This window comes from Lissotriton vulgaris, chromosome 5 (genome assembly GCF_964263255.1).
Source record: "Lissotriton vulgaris chromosome 5, aLisVul1.2, whole genome shotgun sequence".
Lineage (NCBI taxonomy): Eukaryota > Metazoa > Chordata > Amphibia > Caudata > Salamandridae > Lissotriton > Lissotriton vulgaris.
This window is the reverse complement of record NC_141693.1, coordinates 1,218,220,039-1,218,234,168: the sequence shown is the minus strand read 5'-3', so window position 1 is coordinate 1,218,234,168 and position 14,130 is coordinate 1,218,220,039. Positions and strand designations below refer to the sequence as shown.

Sequence of the window (14,130 nt, the reverse complement as noted above, 5' to 3'; positions counted from 1 at the left end):
GGTGCCCAATGCTCTGCCCAAAAATCCACAGCCGGCACTGGAGCACCAAAGAGCAAGGCTGCATAGTCTCGAATTCACCTCATGCCTTTTAAATCACTGACAAACACACTCTACCCCTTTATTTGACTCTTGTAGGTTCCTGCTTTCTCCATTCTTTTTTTTTCTTCAGTCTTTCTCTTTTTGCTTTGTGTGTGTTTTCCTCTCTTGCTCTCCCAAAATGCTGATGAGGAAAAATAAGTGCCGGACCCCAAATATGAATGACAGTGACTCCCACCGGCAACCACCAGCTCAAGTTAAGCACTGAAATTGGCTCCCTGCCAAATTCAAAATATGACTCTTTTTATTTAACACTAGTAGACATACAAAATGATAGTATAGTCATTTAATAGGTAACAGTAGCATATTTATTGTTAAAAAAATAAACTAAGAAAAGAAATGTGATCTATGAGGATGTTTTACTTTTTATTTCATTATTAAAACAAGGGATATACATTGTCTTAATAATTATTGAAAAAATGAAAAATGCATCCTTAAGAAGGATGTAAATGTGTGTAAGTGTGAGACACTGTGTGAGGAAGATGCTAGAGCTGCTTTACATATTCATTTGTTTATTTAGTCAGATAAAAACTTGAAATACAGTATAGTGCTATGTGCTGCCTTTCAGTGATTTTACAACGCTAAAATGTAAAACAATTATGAAAAATGTTTCACTGTCAGTGCATGTTAGGATATCTAAGATGTATTATATCAGTTTCTTGTATAGGGATGTTATTGTTTGTAACATGATTTCTTTTATATGCCTATTTGAAATGAGCACTAAGGGAATACCACAAAAAAGGGAAATCAATCTACAATCACCTACAGCATGAAATTACATGATTTCGAGCATAAAAAATAAACCATTCTGGATGATAACTTCGTCTCTGCGCTTTTTATTGCTTGGAAAACCGTCTTCTGTGATAATCTTCAGAGTGTCTTTACCTTTCACTTTGAAATGCATAGCACTGCCCTGTGTTTATTTGACAGTTACACCAGCAGTGGTTATCCTTGGTAATGGGGGATATGTACAAATGACATGCATACATTGTCACTGCATCACATGGAAGTGGGCCTGTTTTCACTGTGCCTGCTGTACTAGTGATGCCACCAGCTGACTTACTGGGAGACCTCTTTGCACAAGTCTCCATGCCTGCAGGATCCTCAGAGTCTCCCGCCTCAGCTTGGGGCTGCCGTAGATGAGTATGATGGACTGCAGAGGGGAGTATGCGTAGATGACAAACAGGCAGAGGCAGAACCAGGGGCTTACTGCGGCAAAGGCCTTCAGGATGAGTAAAATTTCTGATGTGTAAAAGAAGATGTAGAGAAAGAGCAGTGACGTCACCATTCTGGCAGCACCAATGCTGGCCCCGAGGCGAGGGCTGCTGAACCCAGCCATGCCTCCTCGCTGCATCCGCCTACTGTGGGCACAAAGAGAGTGGATGATGAGCAGGTTGAATATGCCAACCAGTAGGAGAGGCAGGCAGCAGCCCAGGGTGCTGGACAGAAGCAGGTAGCGTTTGCTGAGTTTTGTTAGAGCACTGACCTCTGTAGTGAAGTTGTTCACTGCGGTGACAGCCGCTTCTCTCTGTATGTTCCAGGCCGCTGGGATACTGGTGAAGAGGGAAAGCAGTACTGACCATAGGAGCAGCCAGGGCACCAGAATGGGCAGCCTCGCCTTTAGGAGGACGAAGAGAGGCTGCTGGAAAGAGACGATGCTGATGCAATAGAAGCCGCAGAGGCATACCGTGAACCAAAAGCTGGAGAAGATGGTGAAGAGCAGCAGGACATAAATGACCGGAAATACCTGATCTGAGAAGTACAGCTGGCTCCAGAGGAGAAGCAGGAAGTCATTAGCAGCATTGGTGCACTGGAAGCAGATGCTGAGCACTGCTTGGGTGAGAAGGATTTGGTCACAGGAGGTGGGGCTTCCATTCTGTACCCAGAACTTAATGTTTATTACCACAATTAAGGTGTTGGTGATGATTCCCCAGAACGCAGTGGCAACCAGGATGGCGAGAGAGATCAGAATGAATAGAGGAACCATTGCACCCTGTCCAAATCTTGGACTCCACTCTGAAAATCTGCTGGAGAGAGCTACAGCTCTGAAGAAGACTGCTTTGGTGGTTCTGGTCAGCTGTAAACATTAAGCATACATATCATAAATCAATGACAAATCTAGAGTTGCTATCACTTCTCTGCAGGCAGACTTTAAGTTCCTTACATATTATGATTCTACAATACTATTTTATAGTGCTGCCCTTCTTTCTGTGACTTGATAACTCAAATATACTGTCCCAGAACCCCCATAAGTCAAGAATAGACTTTTTTGGGGTGGCATTGTTTCTTGAGGGACCAGAAGAGACAGCAAGAGAAACTGTCTTGTTAAATGGATGATGAATTCTTGACCTATGCTTATATGGGCTTCCAGGAAGCAATTCTAGGGGCATCATGTACTCTAATCTGAAACAAAGAAGCAGATTGCGACTGCATCAACAATGTTCCAAAGCACTTACCACTTGCACTTCAGTAAAAAGATTGTGAATTCTACAATTTGTAGGTTAGAAGAAAGGATGAAGAGAAGTGTGGAAAGTGGCCACAGCAGCCAACAGCATTACCTAGGAAGCAAGTAAGGTGAAGTACAACTGATGTGGCCAGTAGCCCTCTTTCATGCAGGGAACAATTTTTGGGGGATTTGAGATACATAAAGATGCATTTCAGGGTAGAGTGGTGGTTCAGGGCAAAGTGGAAGTGGCCACTTGCTTGAAAGAGATCCTGAGACAAGTGTAACCACTCACCTCCAGTATGAACAGGAAGGGAGTGGGTGAAGATACCCTACAAATGTTTAATGTAGATATTCTTTGTTCGCTTCTACTTAAAGACCATTTCAAGCCTAGAGTACTCCCAGACCCCTCCTACAATCTACTCACCTCATCTCTTAGTTAGTACTTAGTCAAGCTAGAAAAGATGCCCAACTAGATACACATTATGAAACTACTCTGTAATCAACGGCAAAGCCATGATGGATTCTAAACCCACAGGCATAGTTGAAGTCATCATCATTTAGAACTGTAACCATAAGAAGTGGGCAAGATATTTCAATGCATTGAATTACTTCTGGACTGGTGTCAAGAAGGTGAAGACAGAATATCAATGTAGAAATATCAATTTGCATGAATTTCGAGTCAAGAATATCGATGGTGTAAAATATTGAGGTAAGTGTTTTCATTGTTAAAGATATCGATTTTTATGTATTTTAGAAATATCGATTTTGAAAATATCAATTGCAAAATATTGTTGTAAATAATATCGACTGTATTTTTTGTTTTTGTTTAATGTTTAAGTTATTTTTTATTATTTTAGTAGTAGTTAGTTTATATGTTTACATTTATTTTTTAATGTTAACATTTTTGTTTTTCTTTTATTCTCACATATTTTAAGGAGCAGGATGTTGGGTTTATAAGGGATAAGGGTGGGGAGTAATTTTAAAATGTTGGTTTTACATAGGTTTTAATAAAGAAATTATTGAAAAATGTAAATATTTTTTGTGAATTTTATTTTGGGGTGCAAATATTTTAATGTATATTGGATAAAACATTATTGTTTTTTAATTTAACAACATTATTTAAATACATATATTAAAGTAAAATTATATTTATATTTATTTATATATAATTTGTTATTGTTTTTGTTTTTTAAATCTTTTAAGTATTAGTCAAAAAAGTATTGGGTAAATTTAGGATGTTAACATTTATTAGAATGTAAGTGAAATTTTGAATTCAATATTTATATATTTAAAATTTCCATAGAAAGAGATATAACCCAATTGTTTTATCGATTTTATTGTTGTTAAATATTGTAATTTATAATATGTTTTTTTATTTATCCAAAAAATGTTTTTAACAAATTTGTTATGGTTTATTATCCTGCACTTTCCCTGAGTTGAGTTGGTTTGGAGTTAGGAATAGTAATTGTTTATGGTCTATTACATAGTATTTTCCTAGAGTTTATATGTAAATTATAATAAGAAAGGAGACACATGTTGTTTTTTCTTAGTAACATTTTTATTTGCAAACGCATGTATTTATTTTAGTTGTTCACAATTAAATTGTTTTTATTTGGTTTTGTCATACAAGTTTTGATAATATTGAAAAACATGATTAACAGTTAGTCAGTCAGTCAAAAATTCTTTATTTCGGCATGAGCCATATAAGAAGCAGCAAGAAAAAATACATCCACAAAATATTTAAAACCCTTAAAAACCAGAAAGTTTCATTATTTACAAAAATAACAATAATACATAATTTAAAAATCATTCCAGTTTAAAAATTTTTGTCCTTGCCCACCACATACGACACAAATACCTGGAAACTGCAAATACAATGTGCAAATCCGTGTTCGCTTTTAAAAGTCTGTAGACTTCCTGACAGTGTCCGGAGCACAAGTTCTTGCACAAGTTAATGAGCTCTTTCTGGCGTATTTTGGCATATCCTCGTCAGAAAAAGAGCACATGCAGGTCAGTCTCCTCTTTTGCTGGACAAGCAGGGCAGCCCTGGTCCCGCACGGGTACCCACTGGTTAGTATATGCTTTGAGCAGGAGACAACCATGTCAAAATTGTAAATAAAGTTTCCTAGCCAGGGTAGAATAAATAGCGTCAAGTACAGTCTCCAACATATATGCACATTTTACATTTAGAAATATAGACAGCATGGAGCCAGCCTTAGGGCTAAGATACAATTTGTCCATTTGAACATCCCAATATCTTCTTATCAAGACCTTCCTAGTAATATTTACACAGGCTAAACTGGGATTCTCCCTCAAGTCGCAAAATCCTAGAGCAATCAGACAGTTTTTGACATACATAAGCCATGGGAACTTCCTTTTCGCCGAATTGCTGAGAATCTCCTCTAGCTCAGTTCTATATACAGCGAGTTCCGGGGTAGCCCATATCCTTCACCAAAAAAGAAGTGGCCTACACCCTACAACCTGGGTGATTGGTCTTATGGGTTTATGTTTGAGTGGCCCCATATCTCAGCACCATACAGTGTCGCACTTCTCACCTGTGTTTTATAAATCTCTAAGACAGGGCTCAAGGGTTTGTAATGAGTGTTCCTGAAAATTTTGGCCAAGCCCCCTGGGATTTGGGTTAATTTAAGATTTGCCTTTGTTATCTGGGTTCCCCAGGTCATTTTTTCCTTCAGGGTGACCCCCAGGTACTCAAATTTGCAAACCTTCTCTAGGGGTGAGCCATTCAGGTGGGGGCTGGGAAAGAGCGTTTTCCGGGAGTTAACAACCATATCTTTGGTTTTCTGTACGTTTATCTCCAACCCCCTATCTATACAAAAAAGTGAGAATCCATCCATTATTCTTTGTAGCCCCATAGGGGACTTAGACAGGAGTAGTGTGTCATCAGCAAACATCAACACTGGCACACAGCCCCGAGCCAACTTCGGGGCATCGATGTTCTTGCATTGGGTCGGGGAGCGTACCAGACCTTTGATGTAAATACAAAATAAAGTAGGGGCCAAAACGCACCCCTGTCTAACTCCCCTATTAACCAGAATTGGGGTAGTGACGTCCCCCCTTTTCCCATACCTAAATCTGGCTTAGTTCCCTACATGGAGCCGGATGATAATCTTTAGGAGATATGGGGGTATCCCCAATTCCCACAACACTCTCCACAATGTCTCCCTGAGAACCAAGTAAAAGGCACTCCGCAGGTCAAAAAAGACCAGATAAAGGCTCCCCCCCTCCAATACTACTGTTTTCCAATAGAGGAGCTGGAGTCTAAATATCTGGTCCATAGTCGAATTTTTAGTTCTAAACCCAGCCTGCAGATGGGACATTATTTTGTTTTCATGCAGCCAGGTCTGAACTCAATCAAGAATGATCCTTGCGAAGGCCTTTTGAGATATGTCTACAGACTAATGGGTCTGAAGTTGGAGGGTTGAAGAGGACAGCCCTTTTTAAATACTGGAATCACCTCAGCCCCCAGCCACGATTCAGGTAAATTCATCCCTTTTAGGATGGCATTAAAAATCACCCACAAATATGGGGCCCATATTTTAGGCTCTTTTCTATATAACTCTCCGGGGACATTTCAAGACCTGCAGCTTTTCCTATAGAAATCTTTTTGATTGCAGTTTCAACTTCAGCTAAGGAGATTTTAGGGAAATCTATATCTGTGATAGGCAGAGTGAAGGGAGATGTTACTTCCTTGGCACCATTAACTAATATTAAAGAATACAAAGCTTGATAGTGGGTGACCCAACTCTCTGCCGCTATGTTCACGTCCGAGGGAGTCCGACCTTCGCTGCTACCCATCGCGACAATGTTCCAGAATAATCTTGGATCCTTGGATTTCAAGGCTGTTTTAACCTGTCCCATTTCTCTATTCCCCAGGCAACCTTGGCAGAAGCAATACTGTTCTTATACTGGGCCCTAGCTGTTTTGATGGCACTCTGGGATTTATGTTTAATAGCCTCTATAAGAGTTTTCTTTGCCTGTTTACAGCTGCTATTAAACCACGTTACCTTTTGTTGACTCCTTCTGACCCGCGGGCAGGGTCTGCAAAATGCTTCTTTAATTTATAGTAGATGGAATCATTTATGATCCCTAATCTATCATAGGTTTCAGGTAAAACCCTGTTGCCGATCAGGTCTGACAGGCTCAATAGATCAGGAGTGATACTTTCATAGAGTATGGCCAGCTTCCCTTGACAGTTTCCCATCTGCGCCCACTTGACCTTTCTTTTGTTTTTAGAGAGAAATAGCCCATCCCTGTCACACAGTTCTAGATCTCTTGGTCCCATTTCTAAAGGGAGCTCAAGGGTTGCTAACAGGGCGTTGTGTCACTATCATGCTTGGGTAGGATGATAAATTCAGTAACAAGAGACCAACCTCTGGATTCCATTAGAACATAGTCCAGTATTGACTCGTGGCCCACCCTGTTGAAAGTATATTTGCCAGGTGAATCAGAACTAAATTGACCGTTACAGGCACGTAGTGAATGTCTCAAGGTAAGAGCCTTGATTTGTAGCGCCAAGGAAAACCAGGCCCTAATCGGGGTTGAGTTTACCTCAGGGATAGCCCACACCTTGTCTTCTTCACAGCCACAAGAATCATCAAAGTATTTTAGGGGTTCGAATTGGCAGTTTAAATCACCACCTAAAAGAATCAAGCCATCTTCTAGGGCACCCGTCATTACTATGTCTAGATGTTCTATTGTTGGTGACTCCTTTCCGTTTTTCACAGGCCTAGAATACACATTGATCAATTTGATTTTATAATCCTTGTTAAAGGACAGAATAAGGCTCAAGATATCTGGCCCAGTATCCTTTACTTGTGAGACAGTGCATCCTAAATGGGTCCGGATCCATAGAATTAGACCTCCCGATGGTCTTCTCTGCCCTTTAGAGACAGCTGGATTGTAATAGGATGCAAATCCCGGATGAGTGTATTCCTCAACAGCCCAAGTTTCTTGGAACATGCAGATATCACAGGAATCTACCAGTATTCCCCAGTCTGGACAGTTCAATTTATTTTGGATACCTGCAATATTCCATGAAAGGAGCTTCAGATTTAGAGATATGAAAATGTTATGGGTCCCTTCCTGAGCATCCACATTTAAAACCAACAAGGGAGAACAAGCAATGTTATCCGGGGGTGTTTCAGCCTTGTTACAAGGCCCATGCAAATGCCCTCTTTCAGCCTGCAACTTAGCCAAAGCCAAATTTTGGATCAAAGACACAGGAGATGAAGCTCGTACAGGACAAAGATGCTTCTGGGGATGTAAACTATCTGGCCTATGCTGTTCACTAACTGGCCCCTCTATTTGTCTACCCTTTTGAGTCTCCGTCGGTCAATCTACTTCATCTAGCGGTAAAAAGCAGACGGTGGCAGAGTCAGAGGAAGCTTGACTTTTTGCCCTAATGTGCTTTTAGAAAGCTTTTATTCTTTTAAACATTGTCTGTGCACTATTCTGTATTTGCATTACTCACTACTGTTTACCTTCCGCCCGGTCCGTCACGGCTTCCAGTGCCGCTTGTTACGGAGGGCAGAGAATGCAGGAGGAGTTCTTTCGGCCTCCACTCCCTGGACCAATCAGCTCGCTACTTGGAGATGGGAGGGGACCTTAAAAGAGCATACTTCGCACAGCGCGCAGCGGTAGCAAGCAGACGGTGGCAAAGTCTGCTAGGACCCGCTTGGCGCTTGACTATCTGCTGGGAAGCTCGACTTATTGCCCTAATGTGCTTTTAGAAAGCTTTTAATATTTTAAACATTGTCTGTGCACTATTCCTGTGTTTGCATTACTCACTGCTGTTTACCTTCCACCCCGGTCCGTGTGGCTTTGATGCTTCCCCCGCATTGCCGGCCCCTGTAAAACCCACCTTAAAATTTCTCCTACTCAACGCCCGCTCCATGGTGAAACATTATATGGATATCTATGATCTTGTTGAAGATGAGGCTCCTGATGTGCTTTTTATTACTGAGAAATGGTGGCTAAGCCTGGATTAGCTTTGCCTCCTGAATACAGTATTTTGACCGTGAACAGGGCAACCAGGGGAGGGGGGTTAGCTATCATCTTCAAGTCTAAGTCCCCTTGTTCCCTTGTCAGAGAGCCCGTAGTGGGATGTGAATGCGCTTGTTTTGTTGTCCCTCTAACCGCGAATTTCGCCCTCACCGGTCTCCTAGTGTATCGCCATCCGGGTTCTGCCGCAGATTTTAAGTCCGCTATCATCGAGGCTGCTAGTTCTCTACCCTTGACTTCGGCTAATTTTATCTTCCTCGGAGATCTCAATCTTCATTTCGATCTCCCCGCTGACTCTGAAATTGGTAGCCTACTTGCGGATTTCGCTACCTGCCTGTGAGGAGGAACTCACCGATGTATCCCCATGGGCGGTTAAACCCAGTTGTTCATCGACGGATCAAACATGTCGGTCTGACACCGAGAGTCCTGATCCCAACTCTGAAACTCCATGCCGTCTTTCCGTATTCCTACAGGGAGCCAACGGTAGTCAAGACCCGGAAGGGGTTGGACATGATCCGGGAGGTATACCTAGAGAACCAATGAAAAGCCGAGATTGCGTGGAAGAAGGCACGTCGGGTTGGAAGGCAGAATCAACGGAGAAGACGCCAGCGGAGGAGACGGAAGCCATTCAACGGATCCAGACCAGCGTGCCAGGGCTCCGGAACGAAGACGGCGCCGAAGAGGAATCGGACTAACCGTGGTGTGAGGACTGGTGGAGTCCCCCGGAGGATGCTGGAGAGCGGCCGTGACTCTGGAGAGTTACGGCAGGGCCGGTGAGTGGGGTGTTACAAGGTACTGAGGGTAGAATACGGAACGGTGGTGTTAGAAAACCGGTATTCTGATTTAATGAATGAAAAACTCAGTTATCCTGACATATTGTTTTTCTGAATCTAGAAGTTTAACATAACTGGTGAACCATTTGTATTTCGAGACAGTCGAACAACCTCTTAAAGTAGATATTGGTTTATTCATGTCCTTATAACGTCGATTACGCATCCAAATAGGGTGTGGTGATCAAGTTCCTTTATTTTGTACCTATTACAGACTGTGTCAGTTTACGACTATTGTAGGCCGCGACGGCCCATACTTATTTCAATCATTTTTAAGTTCCCGTTACTTTTGGCTAAATCACACGAATCTCCCAAGAAACAAGCACAGTGTGGTGTGGTGACGGTAAAACCCTGTACCTTTACTTAGAATCAGTGATCTGACGGCCCCTTTCTTTTCCGCTTCTTTTATGAGCCTCCGGGGAAATCCTGGGAACTCCGAAGACGAGGAGTCGGGAACACACCTTCAATTGCCCTCCTTCGAGAAGAAGAAACGCCGGAAGATATTCACACTGATTCACGAACCTTTGTTCCTCAATCTGTTATTATTAAACAACCTATTCGAAACTATCTTCAGCCTCCACGCCTGTTTATCCGACCTGCGCTCCCACAAGTGGTGTCAGAAGTGGGATCTGAAGGCGCAATGGAGGCCGCACTTACCAAAATGGCGGAGAATCAAGAACACCTGGGAAAGGTGATGGAGCGGTTCCTGACTGTGGTAGAGGAGGACCGAGCGAAAATAGAACAAGTTCTAACAGGACAAGGACAAACTCAGGAGACAGCACTGGGTAAATTAACGGAGGTCTTGGGACAACAGAGAGGTCCTACTACTTTGCCCTCAGTAGTATTGCAGAGATACGTAAGTGGAGAAGACCCCGATTTTTTCTTTTCTAACTTTGAGAGGATGGCAGCCGCAGCGTCATGGCCCGTAGACAAGTGGGGCCAGTATCTAGGACCCTTACTATCGGGCGACTTACAAGCGGCTTATCAGGCAGCAACGATACAAGGAGGTGTCGCCTATGCGGATATAAAAAAATGTATCATGGAACGATTAGGAATTGACGATGAATCATATAGACAAAAATTTCGTCAAATGAAGGAAGGTCCCCAAGAGACACCCGGAGCCTTATATTTCAGGGTAAAAGATATGGCCGATAGATGGTTAAAACCTGCTACCACCGACAAAGACGGCATCATGGCTAAAATTTATTTGGAACAGTACTTGACATCCCTTCACCCTCCTATACAGAAATGGGTTCGACAGCAAGCTAATCTCACTCTTGAGACGGCCGTAGACATTGCTAGTGCATATAGTAGGGCCCAAGAGCTTCAAAAAGGTAATGACTATACGGGGAAAACCAGTGGGCCCGTACTTCATCGACCCCCTCGCCCACCTCCACAAAAGAAACCTGAACCTATAGCCATTGTACCTGGTTCACCCATAATTCGGGCTCCTATGGGACCACAGTGCTTCCAATGCGGAGGGATGGGCCATATTGCACGATTTTGTCCTCAAAAAGAGAAAGAAGAACCCATGGAAATTGGCGTAGTTCGTAATTATTATTGTTCTTCCTCAGATAGAAAGCAACCTCCATACCATTGCACTATATCTGTAAACGGACAAAGAGTAACAGCCTTAGCCGATACTGGATGCCTACACAGTGTGGTTCGGCCGCAAGACTTGGGTTCACACATTGGTCCTGTTGATGGAGCAGTGGCAATAAGATGCGTACATGGTGATACGAAGCCTTATCCAACTGCACAAGTAAGAATACGGCATCCGAGAGATGAGGGTACTACTTTGACTGTCGGGTTAATTCCTCAATTACCCGAACAAGCTATCCTTGGGACTGATTATCCAAAGCTAGATCAGCTATTACAAGATAAGCCACAACAAGAGGAGGAGTGGTTATCGACTGCTCCATTTTCACAAGAAGAAGGGAAAGAATGGCCGGAAGCCAAAATGCGGAAAAGTAAACGTCAGAGACGAGCGGAGAAAAATAAAAACCATATTGTATTGCCAATAACTGTAGACGAAAATCCCTGGGAAACAGACAGAAGTTTCCATGCAGCTCAACAGGAAGATCCAGCGCTACAGGGAGCCTGGAATCAAGCACTGAACGAAGAGGACCCCCAACATGTATGTCCATATTTCTTTAAGAAACAGGGTTTGCTATATAGAAAGGGAAGTCCAACACAAACAGCCCAATTACTGGTTCCTGGACCATTCAGGGAAAAGGTCTTATATCTGGCTCATAGTCATTTGCTTGGGGGACATTTCGGAGCCGAAAAGACAGAAAAACAAATTTTAGATCTTTTCTACAGGCCAGGAATATATCAACAAGTAAAGCGGTATTGTAGAGAGTGTCCTATATGTCAACGTAACAGTAGATATCACCCACCCAGGGCCCCCCTGCAACCCCTTCCAATAATAAGTGAGCCCTTTAGCAGAGTAGGCAGGAACATCATAGGACCCTTGTTACCCTCATGTAGTGGATGTAGGTATGTCCTTGTTATCGTGGATTATGCCACTCGTTTTCCAGAAGCTCTACTCCTGCGGAAACCAGATACCACCAACGTGGCGAAGGCCATGATTACTGTCTTTACTAGAGTAGGGTTTCCGAAGGAGGTCATAACCGATCAGGGGACCCCTTTTGTATCTCGACTGATGAAACAGGTGTGTTCCCAGTTAGGAATTAAACAAATCCGCACATCGGCTTATCATCCTCAAACGGATGGCCTAGTCGAGAGGTACAACTCCACTATCAAAACTACCTTAAAAAAACTTTTAGCTTTAGAAACAAGGAGATGGGAGGATATGCTACCTTTGGCTTTGTTTGCCATTAGGTGCAAAGAACAAAAAAGTACGGGGTACTCACCCTTTGAGTTACTGTATGGTCACAAACCCCGGACTCTACTAGAGATGGCACAAGAACGGTGGGAAACAGAACCGCACAATTCAAAACCTATCACTGAGTATGTGTCTAATCTCCGAACCCATTTGAGTCAGATAAGGACAATTGTTAGAAACAATTTGGAAGAAGCTCAAACAGCTCAAAAGAGACAGTATGATAAAGGAGCTAAAGAGAGATCATTTCAAGTAGGAGATCCTGTATTATTGATGATGTCCTCCTCTGACCATAAGTTGTTAGGACAATGGCCAGGACCATATATTGTACTAGAGAAAGTGACTCCAGTGACTTACCGCATTGAGTTAGATTCAATTCGACATGTGACCCAAGTGTATCATGTCAATTTACTAAAAAAATGGGAAGGGCCTATCCCAAACGATGTGAACCTGGCAGGGTTAGAAGCCACTTCCTTTGATCAGTGTATAGACCCAGATTTGTCTTTATCTTTACGAGAACGATTGACACAGGTGTTACAACCATTACAAGATACATTCTCCACTACTCCAGGCAGGACTACCTTTATAGAACATGCAATAAGAACGACACCAGGGAAACGTGTTCGGTTACGACCTTATCGAATCCCTGAAGCACGTAGACAGACTATAAGGGAAGAAATACAGAAAATGCTACAAATGGACATTATCGAACCTTCCATGAGTGAATGGAATTCCCCAATTGTTCTCGATGCAAAACCTGATGGATCAGTGCGATTTTGTATTGACTTCAGGGAGGTAAACAAAATATCTGAGTTTGATACTTATCCCCTACCACGAGTCGATGAGATGGTGGAGAGAATCGGTCAAGCCAAATATATCAGTACCCTTGATCTATGCAAGGGGTACTGGCAAATTCCCCTTCGCAAAGAAGACCGAGAAAAAACAGCCTTTTCTACACCCGATGGGTTATATCAGTTTAAGGTTCTACCCTTTGGGTTACATGGAGCACCAGCTACTTTTCAGAGGGCTATGAACGTGATCTTGCGGCCACATGAACAATATGCGGGCGCTTACATTGACGATATAATCATTTACAGTGAGACATGGGAACAACACTTGAGTCATCTTTCTAATGTAGTCCAGGCTTTAGGAAAATACGGTTTGCAGATCAATCCTGCCAAAAGCCATCTTGCACCACAAACTGTGAGGTATTTAGGATACTTGTTAGGTGAAGGAGTGATTAGGCCACAAGCCTCCAAACTCACAGCAATTACACAAGTTCCCTTACCTCAGACCAAGAAAGATTTGAGAGCCTTTTTAGGGCTGTTGGGATATTATCGAAGATTTATTCCACAGTTTTCACAGAAGGCAGCCCCTTTGACCAATCTGTTGCAGAAAAATTGCAGGACTGAAGAAATCCTCAAACATCCCCCCCCCCCGAGATCAGACAAGCTTTTGAATCCCTTAAAAAAACTTTGACATCAGAATCCGTTTTAATCAGCCCAAACTATTCTCTTCCCTTCATTCTTCAAACGGACGCCTCAGACTTGGGTATTGGGGCAGTCCTATCAAAAGACACGGCACAAGGAGAAAAACCCGTCCTGTATATAAGTCGCAAGTTGTTCCCAAGAGAACAAAATTATGCTACCATAGAGAAGGAAGCTTTGGCCATCAAATGAGCTATAGATTCTCTGAGATACTATCTAGAAGGTAGGGAGTTCACTCTATACACCGACCACGCTCCCTTGGAATGGTTGGCTAGGAATAAGGGACATAATGAGAGAGTGCTCAGATATTTCTTGCTCTTCAACCTTATCGTTTTTGTACCAAGCACAGGAAGGGTAAAGACCAAGGCAATGCTGACTTTTTGTCTCGTTTCCCTCAAGAAT

General features: G+C 42.6%; 1 protein-coding gene across 1 annotated transcript; it reads right to left on the bottom strand.

The window, feature by feature from the left end:
• Positions 1-1,117: 1,117 nt before the first annotated feature.
• On the bottom strand, positions 1,118-2,083 carry LOC147712328 (taste receptor type 2 member 40-like). The gene has a single exon (XM_086919637.1). It carries the CDS (start codon positions 2,081-2,083, stop codon positions 1,118-1,120), a length of 966 nt encoding a protein of 321 aa, XP_086775763.1.
• Between the last annotated feature and the right edge of the window lie 12,047 nt (positions 2,084-14,130).